Genomic DNA, 26,820 nt, shown 5'->3' on the forward strand with positions numbered 1-26,820 from the left:
GCCTTTGTCCGGTCGTTAAGTCTACTGAGACTATTGACAAATCAGACCTCCAGTCCGCGTGTATGACAAAAAGATTGCTTGCGCACGAAACGGCACGATTGACATTAAATATTGCCAACTCAATACGGGAATATCGTTTTGCTCTGGGGATTGAATTACCGTCTGTATCCAATCAGAAGTAAGAAGGCGGGACTAATCACAGGAAAGTGTCGCGTCTGAGCATAGGTTGGTTGGTGTGTGCGAGGCCATTCGTCTGAAAGTGTATCAGGGCGACTCGGCGAAAGAAAAAAATAATCTCTTTCAAATTAATTCATAAATCTTGCAGAAAGAAACCAGGCCATTTCTTTCTAGTGAGCCTACGGTCCTTTATCGTCTTCGCGCGGTGTTTTGCTGTGTAAGGGGAACATATGCTTGTGGGGAGAAGAAGGGCGGGTTTGATGCATTTTACTACATTTTCGGGTTTTATCTATCATCTTTGCTAAAATTTGAAATAAAAAGCAAGGTAGCTTAGAGCTGGTCGATCATATCACTAGTTCTTACCGGGGCATACTCTTGTTCGGTGCTGTGTTGTTGAATCATGGGGGTGGCTATGTATTTTTGTCCTGGGTGTATTGTTTCATTGTAGCTTCAGAAGTATCAGCAATAAGATTGTGGTACTACATCGGCAGAATCAGATGAAACAAAAGGAATTTGATAAACTCAAACACACAGTACCATAGCTTGTTTCTCGGCGTACTTTTCTCGGTCATTTGAGGTGAGTATTGGATTTTCTTTTTCTTTTTCTTTATCTAGCCTAACGTGTATTTTTTTCAGTCGGCTATTTGTGTGCGTGTGTAGGCTATAATGCTCTTCAGGAACGGCCTGGCCTATTTTGTATACATAGCAAGATTCTTTGCCAACGACATTATGATTACGGGCTTCACTTAATGGTAACATTCACATATGCATTTTTATATATGCTAGCGAACTGCCGTGGTTATTTACGTTTGTAATATATTTCAAATTGCTCTGAAAAGAAGCTAGGCTATAGGCTATGCTTTGTTGGGTTAGTATGGCTGTAGGAGTACTTAAATGACGGTAACGGTTACGTAACGGCAATTGTTGCTGACAGTAAAGATGAGGAAATGAATAGGCCTAACTCAATAGATAACGTTAAGAACATACAATTATATCATTTTAATTGTGTTTTTGCCCAGTCGTGGAGAGCGATGCGACTGCATCATTCACCAGGTTATTGGAATGAGAAGAACGGTTCTGCCGAATGGTTAACTGGGCTCTTTTTTGTCCTGATAGAGAAACACTACTGAAGAGACACTTTCCGGAGAGGGAAACCTTTGTGTGTCAAATACCAATAGGCTGGTGTAGCCGACTCGTTGTAGGCTACGATATGGGTAACAGTGCATGACGATAGCCAATTAGGGGCTGAAAACATTTTCCGAACAGTTCGATTAATTGTTTAGTTTAGCTACGCTGAATATGGATAAAATTAAACCTCTCGATACATGGCTAGATACCGCTCGGTATAGGATGTGTTTGGAGTAACTGTGTTTTCAGGACTGGTGATAATTTCGGAGTAGATGGGTAAAATGTCGAGCGCTTGCGTGCTGTGTGCAAAATTGTAAGGTTTCACGCGCTAAATATTTTCTTTTGTTCGACGCATCACATGTCCCAGTTGGTGATGTCTTTTTTCGGTAGACAAAATAATTCCGTCAGTTCTCTTGTCGGGCACAATTTGAATAATGCATTGTTTTTGGGTGACACTGACTTATGACTTTAATGCAAACGTGTTGCACGTGAGGACCTCCCGTTGTGCGCCTTTATTGAAAAGTTTCAGATGGCGAGGTCATAGTGGGGTTTTCCCCGTAGCTTTGTTTATGCAATTTATGATCTGTTAATTGCATCTTTGTTGTTTTCCCTCAGTGATAACAACAGTTCACACCGTGAAAGCGTATTGTATTTGCGTTGCTGTTGATTTAGGTTATAATAAATCTGTCATTATTTTTGCTTCAAACTACTTGAGTCAGGTAGCTCCACCTTCCGTACGGAGACCCCTGGCAGGGAGAAAGAAAGTTAACACAGTGTACTGTGTGCTTATTTATTAAATGGAAGAATAGGCTATGTATATATTCAGCATTTTCCTCCCTTAGTTCATATATGTGTTTATTCTAAGACTCCTGTGTCTGTAACAGCACAACCCTAAGTCTTTCTAATGAAATCCGAGGTTTTGTGTACCATGCAGGTCTATGGGTGGGAGATTTAACTATTTTTTCTTTGTGATGACTCGATGAGTAGTCCGTCCTCAAGTAAGGGGTCACTGAGTCCACCTCCTTCACAATAATTATCAGGCTTTAGATTTAGTATTTATTCATTATATGGAAAACGCTCAGACATTAGATTCAAGTGCTTTAAGGTGAATACTCATTACAGGATTAAATGCAAAACAGTATTTCATTTAGCCTACTAAAATATCAAAACGATACATGAACAGTTGTGTTTTTCTTACAACAGTCGTACTTAATGAAACTCCATTTTAATTTAAGTGCAGTTGAGAGAACAGATTCTCACGTTGTCATGAGTTTGCTAGCTTTAAATTAGCCAGGCTGTGAAATACATTAAAACAACGTAGTCATCAAAGTCATGATAATGTTACTTTTGTCTCGAAATAGTTATATATTATGAAACAAAACTTGAAAACCATAACAAGATTCTCTCACTAGCGGACATGCTAATGACTAACGCTACTGCTGGGGTGCTAGTTAATCAAACAAACTATTGATAAAATATTGAAACACATTTTAATGACACATTCAGCATTGCAGCTAGGTGACAAACATTGCAATGTTTTGAGTGCTTGTGTCACATTTCTCACCTGCAAATAATTGAAAAGATTAAAGCCTGTGAGCTGGCCTGGGATATTAGCAGCTTGTTTACTGCTTCTGAACCCAGAACCCAGCTCCAGCTCCTGAACTTTACCTGCTGCTACCCCATAGCATGAGGGCCCCTTCTTTACAGGGCAGAGAGACATGATGCACTGAAATTAAGTTTAAATGGGAGTTGGGGGTAAGTCTGAATACTCCACACACATGAGTGGACATATATACACAGAAGCCTATGTGCTGCGTGTGCAGACTTACCAAAATTCAGATTTTATTTTTATAAGCGCTGAAGAATCTGAGGGCAAGTCTTGGTGGCCATATAAATATACAGACTGGTCTTTAAGGATGCCACCGCAGCGACTGAAACATTTGCAGTGTTACAGGTACATAAGGCTCAGGGAAATAACGTTTTCCTGTGCGTAGTTATGCTTTAAGAATGCTTGGGTAAAGCTTTGGCGATGTTGCTGGGTGTGGTACCCCCTATTGTACCATGCAAAGCTTTGGAATCCTGACGGTAAACCTTGGAAAGTCATTGTAACTGCGGGCATTTGCATTGGTTTGCATCGTGCTATTAGAACATACCAGATAAAGCTCAAGGGTTTCCAGACTTTTTAAATAAATAGATTCTGTAGATCACTCTGGACTTAGTGACGGGTGATGCAGTTTAAATTTGAGTTTTTCGAGCTTAGCCCTGCTGGAGAAGGAGGGCCTTGCCGGAGCTCTTTGTTAGGCTTGTTTGTCATGTGGATGCAGTTGACATGAAAGTGCAGTTCAGCCATGGTGACACATTACCCAAGAATCTGAGCGTAAGGGAAGCCAACATGAAAATCTTTTCCAAACTGGTTGGTCCTCCTGAATTCACCCTTTCTGCATCTTTCTGTCAAGCTGAAACCATTCAGGCCACCTGGATGTTTACCTGCTGTTTGAAGTGTGTTTGAGTCCAGAACACTGCACATGAGAGGAAACTCCAGGGAAATCTGAGCGTGTGCTGTTTTATTCAAAGCCAATCTAAATGAGAGAACCCTGAAACGTTTGACATGTGTGATCCCCTCCTTACTTTGAGTGGCCACGCTGCCAGCATAACCTGGTTTGATGGACAAGCTTAGAAATACATTAGCAGCATTTTAATCAAGAATAATTTTCTTCAGCAAGGACACTGTTTTCCTTGGAAGTTTCAGTCCCTGCATGCAGTGATGTTCTACCCACAAACAGGCGCTTTGGCTAAAGGGAGCATACCTGCTTGTAGAATCAGCTCTTTCATATCTTACTAGCCAACGCTGATGCACTAGTGTATAGTTTTGTTTACGTTTTTGGGGGAGGGATGTCAATATTGTTCTGAAATGCTGAACCATATCACTTAGCAAACACAGAATGCACTCAGATAACCTGTTTAAAGCCTTTAAAGTTAAGTTCAGTAATCATTAGTTGAGTTTTAGTCTGTGCTCCTCTCCGTACCTCAGGATGGGGTTCAGTCCCCAGATGAACAGTCCTGCATCCTTTAGTGCTCGATGCCCATTTACCTCGTGCTTCATGTCTGGCAGTGAGTGATGGATTAAGACAGAATCCCTGTGGTGGACTGGAGTGCTATCTACGGACTGTCCAGTGTTTTACCTTACGCTGCTTCTGTAAGACACATTTAAATTAACTTCAAACTTCTTAGTCATCCATGTCTGAGTTTAGCTTTAACTGAAAATGCCTGATCGGTGGAGTAATATGAACACGTTTCAGCTGAGATCTGTACGTTAATTTCCCTTTCATCTGAAATATGTCTAGTTCTGCCTCTATTAATCCATATCAATATGTTCCAATTGATAAAGGTATATTGAAGAAATATTACATGTGTATATACACACACAGTGCACACTTAGGATCCACTGTTTAGGCAAACATTTTTTCCAAAGATCAATAGGAGGCATTTCTACTTTATCTAGGCTACTGAATAACTGCCTGACATGTTACAGGCAAGCTTTTCACAGGATATTTATGTTTATAGGGTACTAAGCATGTACAAGTAAAACATTGCAAATGTAGTTGTGGAGTTTCTGGAAGCCTGTGTCGATCAGTGTGTCATTTTCACTGAAGCTGCGCAGTTTGGTGATCACACCCCATGTGGACATTCCACAGCCCGTGTTCTGTACCTGGATTACTGTATTCTGATTTAGGCGAGGGGCTATTATGAGGAAAAATAAAAGTATATTAGATGAAAAGAATTTGTAATATCATCACTAGTTTGTTATTGCTCTTTATGTTCTGTGCATTTGTTTAGTTGAATGCTATCATGTATATTTGCCGTTGAAATGTCATTAAGCTAATATAATGAATCTGTTTTCCTGATCATTCATGTTTTTTGCCTCATCCCTGCAAAAATAACACTATCTGTACTTTACAGATAATTGTAAGGTAAACTACCATTTCAGAGAATAGCCTTGAGTTGATTTGGTATGATTTAGCCTAATTGTTCCTAGGAATAAATAGGTTTGATGTAACCCAGTGACTGCAGTTTATTTTACACTAGGTGTATAGTCTGAATATAATGCTCTTTATTATTCACTTGGCCAAGGATATTGTATAATTGAATGACATCAGCCAGTCTGTACCATTACTGTGTGTTTGTTTAGTCTCTATAAACCAGTATGAGGCGACGGTAAAAGGATTAACTGCCAGCAGTTGTAAACTGCACAGGTTGCCTTGTGTAAAATGAAACAAATATGAATGTAATACAACGCCTCGCAATTTCAGACAGAGAGACCTACAATCCAGTAGGTTGTATCTGTATGTTGCAGTTATCAATGTAAAATGAATAAATGACTGTAATTGAACGGAAGGTAGTAATTAAGTGTTCAGATTGATAAAATGGCCGCCCTATATGTGGCTCGAACCCTTGCTTTAAACAAACGAAAGACCGAAAGGCCAACTCTAAAATAACGTTACAGTTGTCCTAAAATGCCTTAAAGTATTTGCTTTCAGGAACTGGCTGCTGACTGCTCATTCGGTCCTGCGAAGTGACAGGCTGTATGCTAACCAATCAGGGCTTAGTATGTTCTCTGCGGTGGGGGGGTTGAAGGGGGTGTCATACTGTTGCAGCTGATGATTTATAATCTTTTGAGCCTGTGTTCTGTGAGAACTGCCATCACAGACTTGTCGATTTCTTTTGTCTCTGCTCAGGTACCTCTGCACCCCCACCCTCCTTCTCTTGTTTCTCCCTCCTCCATCCCTCCTGTCCAGCACTCACTCAAAAAGAAAAAACCCAAAACAGACCCACCCCCCGGTGAGACGAGCCCAGGTTCGAGAGAGCGCCGCTCTGTGTTTACCGCCTCCCCCGCCGTTCGCGTGTTGCGTCTGACCCCCCCGAGGAGCCCCGGTCATGTCCTCCATCTTGCCGTTCACGCCGCCGGTGGTCAAGCGGCTGCTGGGCTGGAAGAAGTCGGCGGGCGGGGCGGGCGGGGCGGGCGGGGGCGAGCAGAACGGCCAGGAGGAGAAGTGGTGCGAGAAGGCGGTAAAGAGCCTGGTGAAGAAGCTGAAGAAGACGGGCCAGCTGGACGAGCTGGAGAAGGCCATCACCACGCAGAACTGCAACACCAAGTGTGTCACCATCCCCAGGTAGGCTGCGGAGCGCCCCCCCCCCCCCCGAGCCCCCCCCCGAGCCCCCCCCGAGCCCCCCCCGAGCCCCGGCCACGCCCGCACCTCGCTCACCAGCGCGTCTCAATTCTGCTTTTAATCAGGTGGCTGATGCATGCATATGTGTTGGGTGTGTGAGGGAGGGTGGGGGGGGGGGGGATCGGGGGCAGCCTAATTTATCTGTCTTTGATATTCTACTTCAGCAAATGGCTCAACAAAAATAAAGAACATTGCAAAATTTTTAGACTTTATGGCCTCTTTAAACTGCGAGGTGGTGGAGTTAATGAACCAGCAAAATGTGTGGAAAAGAGGGGCTGGTGGGGGGGGGGGGGGGAGGCCTAGAGGAGAGGGGATCTATGGGCACCAGCGTCCCCAAAATGATGATTTACTGGTTGATCTGTTCCTGGGGCATTAAAGGAGACCGCCAGAGTGGGTGATTGCTTGGCAACGATTATGTAGCATTCAAGCATTGGTGAGATTGCATTAACTCATTTATAAACTTGTGTCATAATCTCTTCGTTTTTATAGTTGGGTTTTATTTATATGAATAAAAATATCCATTAAGGGAGAAATGAAGTCTGTCTCAGAGCATTTAATACAACAATAAATAAAAAGATAACAGGCAAACTGAAGGCAGGGTATTATTATTATTATTATCATTACTGGAATATGTTTGAAAGGTGACGCATGTCACCAAAATAGCGGAAAGCGTCTGCGTTTCTCAGAATTGATCGTTCAGGTTTTCGCGCAGCCTGAAAGCTTGGCGGTAGATTGAATGGACCCCTTAATCCCAGTAAGTACTTTTGTTCTAAATATACTCCCGGCACATGCATAATCCATGCTGGAGTCGATCAGGAGCAAACTGTTTTGATTAATGTTGTGGTGAAACATCGTCTTCTGAGGAGTGTTTTTGCCCTGCAATGAAACGATTTCCTTTCGCTAAACGAGCGCCTCGTCCTGCGGACTCTCCTGCTAAAATGACGTTTCTCAGGTATGATTTTTTTTTTGGCGGGGCGAGGGGGTGTGTGTGGACAGTTTTTGGATTAAGTGAAACCGAGGATAGAGAAGCCTTTTCCCCAGTTTGCTCTGCAGTGGGCGCTCCCCAACAGCATTTAGATGTCAGGACACGTGACTGTTTTTCTGGCCTGGTTGTGTTGGTGAGAAATTGGCGCAGGGAGCTCCAGTAAAGGCCTCAGTGAGAGGAAAGCAGTGCCGTGTCTGTGAATGAGCGATGCTGCTTTCACAGACAGTGGCAGTCCCACTCCAGGAGGATCCTGTCCTGCTCCAGGAGGATCCTGTCCTGCTCCAGGAGGATCCTGTCCTGCTCCAGGAGGATCCTGTCCTGCTCCAGGAGGATCCTGTCCTCTCAGTCATCAGCACTCTCGTTTTTCTGGCTTTGTGTGTAAACCGTGACATGATGCTTTTTTCTGACAGTGCTGACGAGCCCCTTTCAGTAATTAACGTGAAGTGAAATGACGGAATCAGACTGCGAGAGTCATTTTCGCTTCCCTCACTTTCTGGCTGATATTAGACTGTATCCTGGCGGTGAAGACGCCGTCCCTGCAGCCTGTGGAGCAGCTTCTCTCCGTCGTCAGGTGACGAGCCGCCCGGATGGTGCCCGCGCCGGCCGTGGCAGGAAACGGCACGTGGCGCTGCGTTTTTGGCGGGATCTACGCGCACGCCGGAGCGGTTACTGCTCGTCGGGGTTCCCATGCCGTACCTCCCCGTTCAGCCGCACGGCCTCCTGGGTGATCTTTGGCCTCCGAGCCTCGCGGTCTCCCGGCCCAGTCGCTGCAGCGGCGTACCCAGCAGCCTGAGACGGGGAGGAGCCTGCGTGCTGACGTTACCCGCCCCAGCGAGCGCCTCAGAGAGCGCGCTCCTCCCTGCCCTTCTGCCTGTGGGAGGACGCTGCAGCAGCGGGACGCTTATGATCACGCATTCCTAACTGATGTTTTAAAAAATGAAAAACAGAAAAAGAAGTTGATTTATTTGCTTTTTTACGAGCACATTTTTATGAAACATGACAGATGTGTCGGCACGCAGTACGCACGGCCTGTTCCAGGTAGAGCGAATCGATTTGTGCCTCTCGCGTAGCGTTGAGTCTCGATCGATCCGAACAAAACGCTCCCCTTATTTCTTTGGTTCAGATGATAGCACAGTGATGCCGAATGATGGATTCCAGTTTGGAATTACTAATTCCGTTTTCAGATTTTGAAATCCACAGTCTGTGGATTCCATGGTTGTAGAAAAATGGGGTGTGCAGTTTCTGGCATGTTGACATCTTGAATGTAATGAAAGATATATGTAACGTGTGAACGGCGTACGTCCGTTCTTACTGACCTGTTCCGTCTGCGTCCCATCTCTGCCTCGCTGTCTGAGTGTTGCACAATGACGTGGTTGAGCTCTCCAGCCCTCTGCTGTTTACATCTGCTTATCTCTGGCTGGAGAGGAGCCCGGTTTAACACGGCAGGTTTCTAGCCTTAGGGACTCAGTAAAAGAGAGACGTGAGTCTTATTTGGTGTATTTAACATTACATGTGGTCTGCTGTGTCGTATCATAAAAAAATAAGTGTGCTTTCTTCCCAATATGCAGCAGATATTTTAGGAAGAGGTGCAAACTGGACCTGAGGTCCCAGGGAAACATAATTAAGAATGGGGCAGGCTCTGGCTCCTACCAAAACAAGTACTTTTCTTTGCTCTTTCCACCTGGAGGAATGTTTTCTCCTGGTCAGGGCGTTGTCTATGACTGCTGTCACTCAAATGCGCAGCTGAAAGTGGAATTTTCCCTGCAGTATTCCCTTTTGAGAATTCCTTTATGATACGGTTTATAAACGTAAAAAATAAGTGTTACACACCAGGATGTATACTGCAGTGTTTGTATTCTCCAAGTCTAATTCCCAGCTAGAGATGCTTTAGCCCCAGACTGAAAGGAGTAAACAAGTTGTACAATCCAGATGAGTTCATAAAAGTGCTATGGAGGATATTTTATTATATATATTTTTTTTTACCAACTGCCCCTCTTCTCTATTTCATTAAAAAAACCCTGCAATTAAAGAAAAGCTTGGATACAGTTGCTTCCCTTGGAAAGTAATGGGAACTTTAAATGTGAATTATGCTCCCAGTTCTGTAACATTATCCAGGGAAACATTTGGGGAAAATCCAGCACAGTTCCAATGCAACTGCTGGTGCATGGTGATCATCGCCCTTAATCAGATCACAGTGCTTAATTCAGTTCAGTTTTAAAAATGTTTCCTCTTCATTTCAGTGATGCTCTAGCGGTGCACAGCCATATTTCCTGAGGAGCCGGGATTAGGGAGCAGCCACTGCTGCGCACAGCTACACCTATGATGCATTGCACTTTAATCCTAATGATCTCAGTCTTCATTTTTAATTTAAAAAATCTGGAGCAGCTTGTTCGCACACCTTGCATAGGTTACATGCGCTTTGAGAAGAATGTGTCGTAGTGAAAAACTCCCTCGTGCTCTTTGTTAGTGAGCCTCACTGTTCAACGACCCAACGTTGGGGTCTGTTTGACCTTCATCAGCCCCTGTGCCTGTCTGCTGAGCTGCTGAAGGTTGTTTAAACTCCACCATTTTCCAGGCAAAGACATGGAAATATCCCTCTGAAAGTGGATGGATTTCATCTGAAACGCCTTAAAACAATATTCCCTCTGGGTCAGGCGTTCCAGTAAACCTGAGCGTGTGTGCAGCCCGTAAACGGATGTGCCGTAGGGTTCAAACATGGAAATGTATATTTTTAAATCGCCGTTCTTTCCAGTTTAATGTTTAGTAGTTTTTGCTCGTTTTCAATATCAATCGTCAGCTTATTGAACGCCCAGTCTTATGTGTAGCGCTTCTTAATTTCTTTGCAGTTGTTTTATGAGACAATTTTAACTTTCTGTGAGTAAATGCAGAATCACTTTTATTTTCTGAATGAGCTGCGAGACTTTTTTCCCCCATCATGGGTCGTTGTTCCGAAATTGTTGTCAGTTCGCAGCACCTGGACGTGTGACCTCATCCAGAGGCACAGGGAACACAGGGTTCCGGAACATCCTCAGCTGTGTAAAAACTCTAATGGAGCACTTCAAGAAGTTTATGAAGGTAGCATTTTACACTGCACTCTTAAAAAGTGCTTGACTTCTTGATGAGAGTTTTTGGCAATCATCTTGAGAAGCTTTAAGTCTTGATTTTATAGAAATGATGTCCTTGGAGACTGATTCTTAATCAGGCTCTGTGTTCAGCTGAATGTCAGGGGAATGGGTGCTGGTGTTAAGGAGCTCAGGCTTGGACAGAACGAACTGCTCGTAGTGCTTGTGATGCAGCCTAATGTGCAGGTTTTATGTGTCCTTGAATCTGGGCAGTCAGGAGCTCAGAAAGCTTCAGCGGCATAGTAACATGGGTTAGGATGGAAACGCTATGAATCAATTAAAATAAAAATAATCATTGATATTAAGTGGTGAATTCCATGCATGTGTGGCGAGGGGGATTAATCTCACTGAGCCAAAGAATAAACTACTCTGCTTAATGACCATGGCCTCATAATGGCTGAGTCAATCAAACCGCACAGGGTTCAGTGTCCCCTGGCCTGACGCTACTCTGTTTAGCGTTCTCTAAGAGCATTTCAGGAGGGAAAAAAAGCGTTTCCGAAGCTGACCCCCAACTTAGGCAGTAAGTCCTGCTTTGCGTTAGCATCTTAGCATGGCCTGTTTGGTCTCCTGGTCTTCATTCTGTACGCTGCGTGTCGTCTCTGCAGACAAACTCAAGCGCTCTGAACGGTGTTTGCGTTTAATACACATCCGTATGGAGACGATAAATGAAGTGTGTGGCTTTGGAAGCCTACCCGTCGTCTGTTCCCTTGTTTAGAGGCTCGGTCACGCGTTAATATGTATCCAGCTGGTGCTCGTAATTCCCAAAACATTTTGAAAGTCTGTTGTTGCGTTTCGTGGTTTTAATTGGTCAGCTAGACATGCCCATAGATGCTGCTTTTGTCGCTAGCTCGGTGGGAAAGGGAGCTATGCTGAGGTTAGAAATGAAGCTTACGTTGGTATGATGTCTCTGTGAAGGACAAAGCTTTTTATCTCCACAGAACACAAACTTGTGTTGTCTGATGCTTTGGCCTGTGATTGGCAGACACTGTATCAGAGCCTCAAAGCTGTGCGAGCTCTCGGACTCCTTCAGTATCCTGTGACCCCAACCAGCCGGGCCGACGGCCAGCAGTCAGGAGATCAGCTGCAGCGACTGCGTACGCTCTCCAGAGTGAGGATGAGCAGCAATCAGGAGATCAGCTGCAGCGACTGCATACGCTCTCCAGAGTGAGGATGAGCAGCAATCAGGAGATCAGCTGCAGCGACTGCATACGCTCTCCAGAGTAAGGATGAGCAGCAGTCAGGAGATCAGCTGCAGTGACTGCATATGCTCTCCAGAGTAAGGATGAGCAGCAGTCAGGAGATCAGCTGCAGTGACTGCATATGCTCTCCAGAGTAAGGATGAGTCTCCAGCACTTCAGCAGTGAGCTGGCCTCTGGGCTGAAGACGTGCTGAGGCAGAAGCATTGGGCTCAGTCTCTTTGCTCTGTGACAGATGTTTGCAGATTGAAACTGGGGAAAATGCTTTTCCTGCTGGTCAGCAGTGGGGACAGAAGCTGCAGATTGTGTATTGATTTAAGATGGAGCCTGTGTGAGGGCACTGGGGGAAGGTTCAGCTTCTCTCCTCAGACTGAGGAGCCTGAAGGTTAACTCAGAGTAGCATCGCGCCTCCCCACTCTCGCCCTATGAACAGAGACTGTGCGTTACAGCCTGCGTGCTAAGGCACACACATTTCCATTAGCTGGCTACTTGGCTAGCCTGATCACTGAGCTTATCGCGTGCCAGCCTCAGTGTTTGCAGTTGCTGGACATTAAAAGCTTGTGGCTTGCTCTGTACAGCAATTAGACTTTCTCACCCCCCCCCCCCCCCCCCCCCTCAGTCTGCTAAAGTAACATGAGTGAGATCGTTTTCCCTCCCTAATGTGGTATGCCCATTCATTAATGTAAATATCAGCGCTTATTGCTACAGCCTCTGCTATCGGTTCAGCAGAGCCCAGAAATGCGTGTTTTCTCCCCTGAAACATGTGAAGCTTTAGCGTGAATGACTCTGTGGTTTCAGAGGTTTTCACCTCGATGGTGGGATGTTTTAGTTTTACATTTGAATTCACATTCTGCCATTTAGCAGCCCGGTCTTCCTTTCGCTCAGCGACTTTCGCTGATGACGTTTTTTTTGTGAACCGTTGGTTTCAACTTCATGAAAAACGAACTTCAGATTTGCTGGATGTCGTCTGCGGCTGCAGAACTCTCCTTCCGCGCGGTCTTGACTTCGTAACAAGGTTGTTACCTCAGTCATCTTTTTTGAATTTCCGCATAGAAGAGTAGCAGAAATATTTTCATGTACATGCATATTTCTTACCCTGCTACTGAGCAGAATGCCTGAGGCATGTAAACAGAGGAGTAAGTTTTGGTTTGAATGGGCTTCATTTCTGAGTCAGCTGTTGTGTTCCTTGCACTGTGCAGCGCTAAAAATAGAAACAAATAAAACAGGTTAATTTAAACTTGTAACAAGAACTAAATAGTGCCTGCCAAGGCACTTCATAAAGACCCAGGTGCGTGCAGTGTTTAGGCTTTGCGACGTCCGTTTGTATTGCATAATAAATTCAGTACGAGTTGCCTCTTAAAACTGTGCAGCATGTTGTGTAGCAGATCCCTGGTTGGAAGGCGTGTGTAGACACACACACACACACACACACTATCACAGTGCTGCACAGAATGCAGTTAAAGACTGCCAAGTCCGAACCGCTGGGCTGTTCTCAAGGTAACGCTCATAATTTATACAAGACGTCACTGAAGTTTAAGGTCGTTTGTACCGCAATGAAGAGAACGGCACGTCTTGCGCGGGTTTGCTGAACGTGACAGCCAGCTGTGTGCGTGCGTGCGTGCGTGCGCGTGTGCATGTGCGCAGGGCAGTTTGTAGAGCGCTGGGTATGTGTGTGCGTGTGTCTGTGTCTGTGCGTGTGTGTGTGTGCGCAGGGCAGTTTGTAGAGCGCTGGGTGTGTGTGTGTCTGTGCATGTGTGTGTGTTTGTGTGTGTGTGTGCGCAGGGCAGTTTGTAGAGCGCTGGGTGTGTGTGTGTGTGTGTGTGTGTCTGTGCATGTGTGTGTGTGTGTGTGTGTGTGTGTGCGCGTGTGTGTGTGTGTGTGTGTGTGTGTGTGGGCAGGGCAGTGTGTAGAGCACCGGGTACTTGTGTTCTCTGCTCCTTATTGGCCGGTTCAGCTTGAGGAGGCGGCCCGTGCCCTCTGGGAGCTGTCGAATGTGATCTCTGTGCCAGACCTTTGGAGAGCCCCTCGCTCCTCAGAGGGGTGCATGTGATGCGTTTCCTGTCGTTGCTCATCAGTGGCTCTTGGGTCAGCCTCACATGTGTCTCTGAGCCCCGGTACAGAACCTGACGCCGTGAGGTGAAATGTGTTTAACACGTAAACGATGAGCAGGATTCTGTGAAGCTGGAGACCTAATCCTTTTCACTGAAGGGCCTGAGCTTATTAAAGGTGGAGGTTCGGTCTCTTCAGGGATTTAATAGCAGTTTCCTCCCCAGGGCAACCTTAAAAATATCTCTCTGAGATGCTGTGTGACTTGGCTTTCTGTGCTAAAGTGCCAAGATGTCGGTTATTCTGGAAATGTCTTTACTGTATTGGTTAGATTTTCGCTGGGACAGTATTGTCCACGTGTTTAAATATTGTAAACCCCCTGGTTGCTTTGTTGTTCTGATTCAGGTGTAGCCTGTTCTTTTATTGTCAGAGTCGGGTGGCGTGTGCGTTTCATTCTGTCCAAAGCTCATGACATACGCATTTCCAAACGATGCTTTCACCTCTTTTTCCATTTTGCTGTATGAGGCTGTGTGTGCCAGTCTCACTGCAGACTGCGTCCCCTGCTCTCCTCTTTGACTTGTTGTGAGAAGGCCAGTTCCAAAGGCCCCTCACGCAGGGAACGTTGTCCCAGGTTGATCCGAGAAGGTCTCGCTCTCAGATAAGCGGTACAAACAAACCCGATATTGGTGTACCGCTGAGAACTGTCAGGCTTCTATCTCTTCTGGTCACCAGAGAAAAAAAAAGAGACTTGGGAGTAGTGTCAGACCAGCTTTTGAATGGTGGCATTTTATTTATTTTTAAAATAAGATGCGGTATGTATGCGTTGGCGCTGCTTGTTAGAGGGGTGGAAACAGATGGAACCGTGGTCTAGCTGCAATAGGATCACCAGGAAGAGGACTTAACTCCCCCGAAAGTGGGTCACGGATCTGCAGCGGAGCCGATAGGCCGCTGGCCCCGGGCGGGGAGCTGGGCCCCGCCCCCTCCTCCAGGATGTAGATGTAATTATTGTTTATGGTGTGAGTGGGGGGGGGGGGGCACGCGGGTGAACTTCCTGTGCGGATGCACAGCCCCGTAAAGAGCGTCTCGGAAAACACGCCTGTCCTGGTGTGCTGCGCTAGAGTGTAAATTCTGTACTGAGGTCCGTCCCTCTGTCGCAGGTACAGTGTGGGGTCACGTCCCTCTGTCGCAGGTACAGTGTGGGGTCACGTCCCTCTATCGCAGGTACAGTGTGGGGTCACGTCCCTCTATCGCAGGTACAGTGTGGGGTCACGTCCCTCTATCGCAGGTACAGTGTGGGGTTCACGTCCCTCTATCGCAGGTACAGTGTGGGGTCACATCCCTCTATCGCAGGTACAGTGTGGGGTCACATCCCTCTATCGCAGGTACAGTGTGGGGTTCACGTCCCTCAAAACGCTCTGTTTCCGTAATACCTGATCACATCTGCACCCCTGTTTCAGTGCCTGGCCTTCCTTTGTCTGTTTAGGAGCACTAAGGCCAGCATGTTCTCTCCTGCTGTCTTTACTCTCTGTGGAGACCACCAGCTGAGCTGCACAGCCGTTGGGTTTCAGTGTATGTTATGCAGTCTGGTCCAGTTGGATATGGATCTGTGCACAGCCGTTGGGTTGCAGTATATGTTATGCAGTCTGGTCCAGTTGGATATGAATCTCGATCTGCTCTTGTACGATGAGATGGGGGATCTGTATTTTAACATGAAAATTCACTGGTTTTTCTGAGACCTAATGACTGGGCGTTTCATGCAGCATGCAGAGTGAACCCATTTGTTCTGGTGGCACAATGGTGAGGTCTACATGTGGGGTTAATTAAGGAGTGTGTACTTCAAATAACGACATCTGCACAAAGGATTCCATATTCCAGAGCCTTATCCTGTGCTTTACGTGGCCAGATTTGTGCCAGGCCTTATTTGAACCGGGGTGAAGTCAGGACATGGACAGAGTAGCTGGCATCGTGGACTCGGCCTGTGCCCCCGTGTGACCTGAGAGCGCAGGCCGGATACGCCGCGCGGTGCGTATGGTGACCTCGCCCGTCTTCCGCACCGTTCCCGTAACGCTCGGCAAAAACAACCACTGCTGGAGTTTCATAATCCAGATTAGCGCCAGTCTTGGGTAATCCCGTATTGATTTGGGTTAAATATTCAGCACTTGGACCTGATCTGTAACGCACACGCTTGATGCTGGTTTTGTTTGGTTGGTTAGACGCTCATTGTGACGGTGAGCACAGCATGGCCAGATGTGTTTGTTTGGGAGTGAAGCTGGTATCTGCATTGGGGTCTGCCCCCGCTTCAGTCAGAGTTGGCTTGTTCAGGAATGGATTAAATAGTTAAATAAATGTTTTAATGTTAGGTGAGATTGCAGAATTGCTGAGGCACCAACAGCAACAACTCAAAAACCTGATGGGTTACCAGAATGGTGAGTTTTGGCTAGTGTGCCCAGCCATTGTACCCAGCTAAGACGCTTGATTTTGGGGCGGTGATGACCTTGACTGGTGGTCAAGGTCAGAGTGGTACTGCGTTCAGCAGGGGGGCCCAGGGGAGGCGGAGTTTAGCTGGCACGGTGTTCCCATCGCGTGCTCCCTAAGGAACATCCCATTACACATTCCCATAGGAACATGCTGGGTTCCTCGCAGACTTTGAGAGACATTTTTTGTGGAACTTCAGGACATTTTGGTTGATTACAGAATGTTTCTTTTTTTTTCTTAAAAGTGGTACATTGCTTGCAGTTAACCCCTTCTGTAGCACCCCCTCTTAACACAAGCCTGAAAATATAACAAAAAGGGTAAAGCTTTACTGTCTTGCAAAATGTTTTGTAGGTTAAATGTATTGAATCACAGGTAGTCAGCTGTAGTAGGTTATCACGAGGTACCACAACTAAATGGATATGAATGCATTTTAAAGTCTAGAAGGTAGCTACTGAAATAAATTTTTTTAATATGGTTTAGCTATGCTAGTTTGGCTACATCAGAAATTAAGATAAACCTTAATAAAGATTAAAAAAAACTGATTTATTTTAATTTTAAAGTGTGTGTGCGTGCCTGCCTGTGTGTGTGCACTTGTGTGTGTAATTTGGAATTTTATTTAAACTTAATTAAAGAGTCAGTCCCATTTCAGAGGCAGTGACACTAGCCTTACGAATGTTGGTCCTCAGGTTAGGACTGGGGGCGGGGCTTCATTCATTGCATACCACATTTAGATGATACATGTTCTGTCATGTGACCATCAAAGTACGAGTTTCATTTTCCATTCCATGGTCTTATTTTGAAAACCGTTACACATTCTGACACTGTGTGCCCGTATGTGAAATTAAAATGTGTGTTGTGGATGCATTTGTGAACACTTTTCCAGATTCACTGTTATATTCATGAGATGATCATACTTCCTGTCTCTAATAAGCAGCCACAGGAAACTGCTGTGTGGCCATTTCCTGCTCCTTTGACAGTGCTCTGGGTTGATGAATACACTGAAACTGAGATGCATGTGTAGTGAAGGCTCGTCTCTGGGCCTCCTCTGTAGAGGCCTACAGAGCTGTGGTTTTCCATTGTACATCATTACCTGTTTTTTCCTTTGTTTCTCCATTAGAACGGCCTCCCTTATTCGAGATGGTGGGTCATAACGAGATCTTAAAATAATTATAATGATAATAATCATGGACTCTGCGACCTTCTCCTGTAAAAGAGGCCTAGTTTGTGTTTCCTTCATGTTCTAAACTCATCTTGGTATTTTTGAATGAATCATGCCCCATGTTTATATCATATTTTTTTCTTTTTGTTTTGTTTTTTGTTGTTTTGATTTTCTGTGCACAGCAATTGCTCTGAAATTTGGGGACTGAGTACACCAAATACGATAGAACAGTGGGAAACCTCAGGCCTATACAGCTACCCTGACCAAACCAGGTGAATACCTCCTGTCCAGTACTGCAGCACACAGCCACAATGGGGCAGGTACTCCACTGGGCTGCTGGATCTCTCCACCAATGTCTTTTAATGCTGCTTATTTTAACCATGTTTTTTGTTGTTTGTTTGTAAAGTGATTATGTGTGTGCATGAATTAACAATTAACATTCTCTATTGCTTTTTAAAAAAATTTCTTCAGATTAATAGTCCACGTGTTTGTCTGACCCTCTTTTGCAGTTTCATAGCTTTAAAACTATGGTATATCATTTCTTAATGGTAATAATAAGTTCCAAGCCAGTATTATTAAGCAGTTCAAGTATCATCAATGCAATCTGTTTGTGTTCATGATATTACAGTATAGCCTCAGGCCAACCTTTTAGCCATTTATTTCTGCTAAAAGTGATTTTCTGAAAACTTGCTCAGTTTGTAATTAAGTAGAAGATGCATTGATGGTACTTGCTAGCTGATAACTAGTTGTGAATGGTCCCATTCTGTCATTATGAATCCTATGTAATGGTTAATTTTGATAATTTCCTAGTTACACTATTTTACAGTTTAACTTAACAGTTCCTCTTATACATAAAAATAATATCAGTGAGCTGCTAACTGTGACCAAAATGGACGAGTATTGAATAATATGTACTTTTCTCTTGGCTAGTTGCATTTCATGACATACTCATTCCCTCTAAAGTGTGTTGCAATCTTCAGTTCTTGATTGTTTTCCTTTGGGACTTTGTGTCCAGCAATGCTAGCATTATCTACAAGCTCATGCGTTCATGGTTTTATTAAATCATTTTTAGTTTTTATTTTTTTCTAGAAGTGGTTGAATGTTCAGCCAAAGCATGCATGAAATGGACGCTTGCATTAGAGAGCGAGGGCACTGAAAGATTTATAAACGTTATAAATGCACTGAGCTGACCTTTCCACTGAGGCCACAGCACTGTTTACTTTCTCCTCCTCCCTCACACAATCTCTCTCTTACACCTCTCCCTCTCCTCCCCTCTCGTCCATCCCGCATCCACCCCCCCCCCCCCCCCACTCTGTCCCTGCTGCTCTGGTCGCACGCACCCCCCTCCCTGTTTCGTCTCTCCTCCCCCCTCCTCGTCCTCCTCCTCTTTCTCCCCTCTCGTCTCTCCTCTTCCTCCTCTTCCTCCTCTTCCCCCCTTCCTCCTCCTCCTTCTCCCCTTCTTCCTCTTCCTCGCTCCGCCAGGTCCCTGGACGGGCGCCTGCAGGTCTCGCACCGTAAGGGTCTTCCTCACGTCATCTACTGCCGGCTGTGGCGATGGCCGGACCTGCACAGCCACCACGAGCTGCGCGCCATCGACACCTGCGAGTACGCCTTCAACCTGAAGAAGGACGAGGTGTGCGTCAACCCCTACCACTACCAGCGGGTGGAGACGCCAGGTACTGCTCACTCTCCCGTATTAGCACTAACCCTAACCCCAACCCAACCCAACCCAACCCCTACCCCTACCCCTACCCCTACCCCTACCCCTACACCTACCCCTACACCTACCCCCAACCCCCAACCCCAACCCCAAATCCCATCCCCAACCCCAAACCCCATCCCCAACCCCAACCATAACCGCAACCCCCACCACTACCTCAACCCCAACCCAACCCCAACCCCAACCCTAACCGCAACCCCCACCACTACCTCAACCCCAACCCAACCCCTACACCTACCACTACCCCAACCCCCAACCCCCAACCCCCAACCCCAACCCCAACCCCAACCCCATCCCCATCCCCAAACCCAACCCAACCCCCAACCCTAACCCCAACCAGCGGATGGGGACTCCAGGTACTGCCCACGCACTCTCTCCTATCAGCACTAACCCCAACCCCCAACCCCCAACCCCAACCAGCGGGTGGGGACTCCAGGTACCGCTCACTCGCTCTCCCACCGGACAGCTTCCAGCAGCACACTTGTTTGTTTTGGGATTTTTTGTTTATTTTTTCCCTTGCAGTGCCCAGAGAGTTGTTGTTTGGATTTCACCAAACATCCACGTCTTGCCTCAGCTGTTTTCCACTTGCATTTCAGCCCTGAATCACTTGAGGCAGATTGTGGTTTGTGTGTGTAAACTTTTCTGTTGCTGCTGCATTTCATTAAATGAACAAATAATAATTGGGGCAGAATTCCTTTGGGGGGGGAAATGGACCATACCTTCCTGGCTGGACACACCACGTTTAGCACACCAGCGCAAGCTGGAAGTTTTCTGGCGTGTTTTATCTAGTCTTGCAAGAATATAAAACTATTTGTAATTTCCTTTAATTATAATTCCCAATTCTAATGTAACTCGTGCATTTTTTGTCTTGATTTTTTTTGTAACCTCATGACCTTTCCTGTAGCGCCACCATCAGGCCAAACATATATCAGAGTAATGACTGGATTGCAGGGACATTTGCCTTGGCACAGGTCTGCTCTATTGAACACAGTCTTTCTGGGTGAAAGTGTTAAGTTTGAATTCAAATATTCGATAGACATAATATCAGCGTGCACTTTCCATAGGTGTTCATATCAGGCGTTATTGTGCAGGATATAACTGGGTAATTGATGAATATGCTGGCGTCTGGATGAAAGTCCTTTAGTTGCTTTTTGACCCTATAATTCGGAGTGTTTGGTGATGAATGTCCTCCTCAGTGTAAAAGCAGACTTGGGGGATTAGAGGCTTTCTGTCTGAAGGGAAGGGAATCCCAGTTCTGAGAAACCTCTCTCTGAAAATCTCCTTTCCTAGTGCTGCCTCCGGTCCTGGTGCCCAGACACACCGAGATCCTGACCGAGCTGCCCCCCCTGGACGACTACACCCATTCCATCCCCGAGAACACCAGCTTCCCCGTCGGGATCGAGCCCCCCAACAATTACATACCAGGTTTGACCCCCCCGCACCCCGCGCCCAATCCTGCTGTCTCTGTGAAAATAAAGTTCTGTGTGTAACCCCCATGTTGAAGTGATTTGTATATCGGTATATAGATCAGAACTGAATGCAGGGTTGGTTAAAATCAGGGGATATGCTTGACCGTTGTGTGCTCTTCCTCCTCCTCATCGCTCCTCTCTCATCTCTCTGCCGTCAGAGACCCCGCCCCCTGGATACATCAGCGAAGATGGGGAGACCAGTGACCAACAGATGAATCAAAGTATGGACACAGGTACATTCTCTTCTAGCGTTAGGTAGCACGTTAGGTGCTTTTTTTAACATTAGGTAGAGTGAATGGGAATGAACGTCATGCTTTGCTGGATATCTTTGAGTAAAAGGAACAGGGGCGGGGCTGGCGGGGTGGGTGGGGGGCAATCCAAACATCATGTTCCTGAGTAGAGCCCCAGGACTCCTGGGGTATAGAGCGAGTGCTGTAGCCATAGTTTTGGGTGCCCTTTCCTGTCCTGTTTCAGAATGATATCCCCTGTGCTTCTTATAGCTCTGCTCTGAGTTGTAAAAGTTTCTTTGCTGCTCCCTCTCCAGGTTCTCCTGCAGAACTGTCGCCCAGTACACTTTCACCTGTCAATCACAGCATGGGTAAGGCTCTACCTGTTTATTATGCACATGCTAATAGGCTGTACCGTCCCGCTTAGAACCCCAAAAAGCCATAAACCCTTCCGTGCCATTAGCACTCGCCTGTGCTTCTTCTGTTTGGAACTCCAACCCTAAACCGACTCCCATCGCTGTTCCTGTCGGTCACTGTGAAGGTGAGGTTTGGAGGCACGCATTGAACCTGCTGTCCCACAATGATGAAATCCCACCAAACCCTGTAAATTGACAGTTATTTAGTCAGGTGTATCTCACACCCCTTTCCCCCTTCCCCCGCCCTGTTCAGACCTCCAGCCGGTGACGTACTCAGAGCCCGCCTTCTGGTGCTCGATAGCGTACTACGAGCTGAACCAGCGGGTGGGGGAGACCTTCCACGCCTCCCAGCCCTCCCTGACCGTGGACGGCTTCACGGACCCCTCAAACTCGGAGCGCTTCTGCCTGGGCCTGCTGTCCAACGTCAACCGCAACGCCACCGTGGAGATGACCCGCAGGCACATAGGTACAGTAGGCCCCGCCACCGTGGAGATGACCCGCAGGCACATAGGTACAGTAGGCCCCTCCACCGTGGAGATGACCCGCAGGCACATAGGTACAGTAGGCCCCTCCACCGTGGAGATGACCCGCAGGCACATAGGTACAGTAGGCCCCTCCACCGTGGAGATGACCCGCAGGCACATAGGTACAGTAGGCCCCTCCACCGTGGAGATGACCCGCAGGCACATAGATACAGTACGCCCCTCCACCGTGGAGATGACCCGCAGGCACATAGGTACTGTAGGCCCCTCCACCGTGGAGATGACCCGCAGGCACATGGGTACAGTAGACCCCTGTAGGGTGCACGGGCCCAACTGTCTGGGTTTCCCCAGATGTCTGAGTGTTCTGCAGGAAGAGGAGTGTAACTGTTTCTCTTCACAAGGCTATGAAAGGATGCATAGATAATATAAAAATATAATCTAAAAAAGTGGAAGTGATGCATGCTCCGTTTGTCGCAACAGGAAGAGGCGTGAGGCTGTACTACATCGGAGGGGAGGTGTTCGCTGAGTGTCTGAGTGACAGCGCCATCTTTGTTCAGAGTCCGAACTGCAACCAGAGGTATGGGTGGCACCCAGCCACGGTCTGCAAGATTCCTCCAGGTGAGAGAAGCCTGTGTCTGTACTAAAAGTGTCAATGTACCTGTGGTCTGTAAATCTTGGTTTCTGATGCATTCCATACAGAATAGGACAGGAACTCATTTAAACCTGCTGCCTCTACTGTACCAAAGTGTACAATCATTAACGCAACAGAGCTGAAGAGTGAAATGTGTGAGTTATGGTGCACATTAATTTCTTATCTGTCCGGTTTCTGTCTTAATGGTGATGATGGTGTTTCTCAGTACCGCCCACTATACCTGTCTGGGTTACACCGAATTTTAATAATTAGCTGTGGCTTCAAACACAGCAGATGCCATGGATTCACTGGTCTTACCATACGACCAGCTTCAGCTGTTGTTGAAGTGGAAACATTCCAGTTTGATGCATCTCATGAATATTCATGTCCCACTACTGTTGGCAGTGGAGTTCAGTCCTTGAGCACGCCTCTTCATTAATATTCATAAGCCGTAATATTGGACCGGAAACTCATTTTACCCACCAGAGAGCTAGGAGAGTTGGGAAGCACAGAGGACTGGAGAAAAACAGCAGATGCCTGTCCCGTTGATTAATGTAGGGAGATCAGACTGTTACAGCTCACTGTAGCATACGTGCCACAGTTTATATATTCTGTCTGAATAAACTGCAGTCCAGAGAACATAAACCCAGCTGGGCATATCTGAATGGGAGCAGATCCTGCCAATCGTGACGCTCGGTCAGTGATGATGGTGGAAGTTGAGGAGGACGCAGAAGCAGATTTAATCCAGCCTCTCTCTCCTCTCTCAGGGTGTAATCTGAAGATCTTTAATAACCAGGAGTTTGCGGCGCTGTTGGCCCAGTCGGTGAACCAGGGCTTCGAGGCGGTGTACCAGCTCACCAGGATGTGCACCATCCGCATGAGCTTCGTCAAGGGCTGGGGGGCGGAGTACAGGTGAGCGGGGAGAGGGGCATCGTGTGGGTATGTGGGTATGGGCATAATATGGGTGTAATATGGGTATGGGCATAGTATGGGTGTATGGGTATAATAAGGGTATATGGGTATGGGTGTAATATGGGTATGGGTGCATGAGTATAATATGGGTATAGGTGTATGGGTATAGAATGGGTCTAGTATGTGTATGGGTGTAGTATGGGTATATAATGCAGAACATAGTCTGGGGTGGTAGTAGTCTTCCTCCTGTGAACCCCTCGGTGCTAGTAATACTAAAGGGGTCTCCCATGAGAGATTGGCACTGCCATCGTGTTCCTCCTGCTGCTGTCATGGTGACTAGTATGTCCGGTATTGGGTATTGATTATTTACATTAAGGCTGTTTTTTTGTGGCTGTGTTCCGCAGACGGCAGACTGTGACGAGCACTCCTTGCTGGATCGAGCTGCATTTGAACGGGCCGCTGCAGTGGCTGGATAAAGTTCTGACCCAGATGGGGTCCCCCTCCGTGCGCTGCTCCAGCATGTCATAAACACCCCCCCCAACCCAACCCCCCCACCGTGACCATGAAAAGACAAAACGGAAAAAAGAAGAAAAAACTAAAAAGGAAAAAAAAAAAAAGACTTGCTATAACCAGTCTTTCATAGTACTTGTGACCCTGCCCCCCCCTCCACCCCCCCACCCCAATCCTGCCCTTGAACCCCAACCAAAACCCCCAAACCCCAAACGCTCACATGGACTTTCCCACTGTTCAGAATAGAACATGGCACTTGCTGAACACATCGGCTTCATGCACCTTGTTTAATTATTTTCCCAAAACCCTGAATATTAAGTCTATTAGTGGTACAGATGAAATATATCTTTGATTGAGAAGTCCAGGGATTACTTGTTGGAGACTCGGGGAGAGGGGGAGGGAGAGAGCGATAATGGAAGACATTTGATATTTGGCACAGTATTATAGTTTTGACAGTTTTCTGTTGACGGAAGCATCAGTTTTCTGTGCGGAGTGTGTGAACTGCACACTGTTGTATCATTTATCAGCTGGACCAAGGGTTACTTTGTGTTGCTAAATGTTTCACTCCCAAAATTAAATTCACTAAGAGAAGCCTTCTGCTTTGAGGCAAAGTTATAACGATTGCAGCCATGATTTTTCATAATCTTTTATTTCTCTGAAAGGAATGCAAAATTCAAGCCCGTCTCTTTAAAAAAAAAATATATATAAAAATTTCAAATGTTAAATTCTTCCCATTTTCTCCCCGCTCTTAGAATGTTGCCTTTTTATTCCAGAGGTGTGCTGTTATAAGACACACCTGTCCATGAACAGATAGGAATGTTAAACGACAAAATAAAGTACAGAAACAACCAGTCTTGACCACGAGCGTGTTTTGGGCCCTTGGCCAGTGTGTGGCATTGTCCCTTTTTCCAGCGCTCTCTCACTCTGTCCCCCGCTGGGCGTTCGGTACGCATCACACCCGTCACACGCCTCAGAGCCCCGCCCCATTTCGGTCAGAGGCGGTGTTCTCTGGACTGGGGCCGGACGGCGAGAATATCGCGAACGCAACGTTTCAGACCTTTAACGATTCGCTCTTACAGCTCGAAGGATAACGGAGGAGGGCCACGGGAAATATCATCTACACTGGCGAGATTTTTTTCGTTTTTGTTTTTCTTTAGCTACTTTTTGTATTCTCATGTATTTTTATATATAAATATATTTAAAATCTCTGTAGCTCGCTCACTTTTTATTGAAATTGAATATTTTTTAGACTGTCCTGTTTTTAAGAAGAGCCTCACGATCTGTAAAAGCACGAATCATTCCCAAAAAGAAAAAAAAAGTGGGTTCTCACTTTGAGTCTGGTTCCAGGAAAATCCGTTGCCTTGGTCAACACACTGCCCCTGATACTAAACAAGTCCTGACGTAATTATTTACATTTTTTAACGGAAAATATGTACGGGTGCAATAAAATTTATGGCCACTAGAACTTAAAATGCCTTTTATTCCAACCTCTATCTACATAGACTAGTTTTTTTACTCTCTGTGTAACTTTTGGTCATGTTGCTCATGAAGTACAGTACATTGCTTCTTGATTTTGTTGCGATGTGGCGATTTGAAAAACCTTTCACTCCACGCTCTTCTTACAAACCATTTTCCCAAAGCCTGTGGGTGCTCACTGGGGAACAAAGAAACAAAAAAGAAAAAGAAACAAAAATCAAATAAAAAAAAAAAATAAAAAAAATAAAAAATGTCGAATGTTCCGGAAACTCGGCAGTGTTCTGTCAGCTCGGATTGGGAATGACTAGTGGGAGGGGCCTGTGAGGGAGAACGGGACGTTTACACGCGCGCGTCTCTGTGTCTGTACAACATACTAACAACTGTCATCCAGCTCTGTCATTCTTTTGCATTTGACGGCAACGGCAGGGTTTGTAAACGTCTTTCTCCCCCCTTCCCGCTTCCATTTTGTTGAGTTGATCATCTTATTGCACTAGTGATTGTACTTTGTAAGTGCAGCTAGTGCGTTTAGATTCAGAGAGCAGAATGACGTGGCCAGTGTTAATGTTCTGATTGGGTGGCCGTATAGACACAGCGAGAGCGTCCTGCCTGCTATTGAAGACAGCGAGGAAAGGAAACCGAACACAACTGAACGTGGACCAGACATACATATGTGTGTATATAATTATTTTTAATTTTGGCAAAAGCATTTAACAGTTGGTGCGCTTGTTTTACCAGTAGAGGGATGTATTGGTAGAACAGTCGAATTACAGACTATAAGCTTTTCAGGTGTGTTGCATATGCAGACTTCATGAATACACTAATAAAGGTTTTTATTCTCATGACCTTGGCTGTCTGGCTGTTATTGTCTGAAGAAAGGAATGCTTTGACTAAAATGTGTTCAACAAAAGGGCTGGTTTTTACCCCCTTCAGAATCTTGCTTTTTTACTTGCCTTCCCAAGGCCAAACTCTTGGCTTTATTTAAAACGAACACCGGTAAGTAAACCCTTGTGTTGGTGAAGTACCAAAATGCACACAAAGCGCAATTCATTCAGATAAGATGAACTGTTGTCACTGCAAAACTTTCATATTAAAATAACTTTGAAATTCCATGTAGTTGTTCAATGCTAAATATAAAAAGGTGGATCTTTTCCATAATTGAATTTTGTAAACGATTACATACTGAAGTTGATGGCAAATTAAAAGACCGTTTTGCTTATTGCTCAGGTGAAAATAAGTTTGGAAAAGGATAAGTGCTGTGCAGTAAGACCATGTTCAGTAAGTCCTGCAAGTTTAGTGCCTACTGAGAAGCACTTCTATATATATTTTAATAACATTAGGGCTATAAAGTCTTATCCATTTATATATAACCATTCCATATTAATGCATTTAACATTTTACACTTTACCCATAAGTGTAGTTACAACATACATTACAGATGAAAGGCTGAAAACGTTTTCCAGA

At 45.8% G+C, this 26,820-nt stretch overlaps 1 protein-coding gene across 3 annotated transcripts; it reads left to right on the forward strand.

Moving 5' to 3' along the window:
- Positions 1–197: 197 nt before the first annotated feature.
- smad2 (SMAD family member 2) lies at positions 198–26,201 on the forward strand. 3 transcript variants are annotated; one of them, XM_035436343.1, is made up of 11 exons: positions 199–754; positions 6,042–6,476; positions 17,699–17,788; positions 18,999–19,192; positions 20,527–20,661; positions 20,864–20,926; positions 21,250–21,303; positions 21,602–21,814; positions 22,311–22,448; positions 23,229–23,373; positions 23,778–26,201. In XM_035436343.1, exons 2-11 carry the CDS (start codon positions 6,241–6,243, stop codon positions 23,899–23,901), a joined length of 1,392 nt encoding a protein of 463 aa, XP_035292234.1. In that variant the 5' UTR covers positions 199–754; positions 6,042–6,240; the 3' UTR covers positions 23,902–26,201. The 3 variants fall into 3 exon arrangements, with proteins under 3 accessions (XP_035292235.1, XP_035292234.1, XP_035292233.1); XM_035436342.1 differs by having other exon boundaries at positions 201–754; positions 20,864–20,938; XM_035436344.1 differs by lacking the exon at positions 17,699–17,788 and having other exon boundaries at positions 198–754; positions 20,864–20,938.
- The last annotated feature ends 619 nt before the right edge of the window (positions 26,202–26,820 follow it).

This window comes from Anguilla anguilla, chromosome 10 (assembly GCF_013347855.1).
Source record: "Anguilla anguilla isolate fAngAng1 chromosome 10, fAngAng1.pri, whole genome shotgun sequence".
NCBI lineage: Eukaryota > Metazoa > Chordata > Actinopteri > Anguilliformes > Anguillidae > Anguilla > Anguilla anguilla.

Excerpts from the sequence above, each read along its gene's own strand:
- smad2 (XM_035436342.1), top strand. The coding sequence starts at position 6,241 with ATGTCCTCCATCTTGCCGTTCACGCCGCCGGTGGTCAAGCGGCTGCTG. Across the intron at positions 17,789-18,998 it reads AGCTACCCTGACCAAACCAG|GTCCCTGGACGGGCGCCTGC; the intron begins GTGAATACCTCC and ends TCGCTCCGCCAG. Across the intron at positions 23,374-23,777 it reads GGCTGGGGGGCGGAGTACAG|ACGGCAGACTGTGACGAGCA; the intron begins GTGAGCGGGGAG and ends TGTGTTCCGCAG.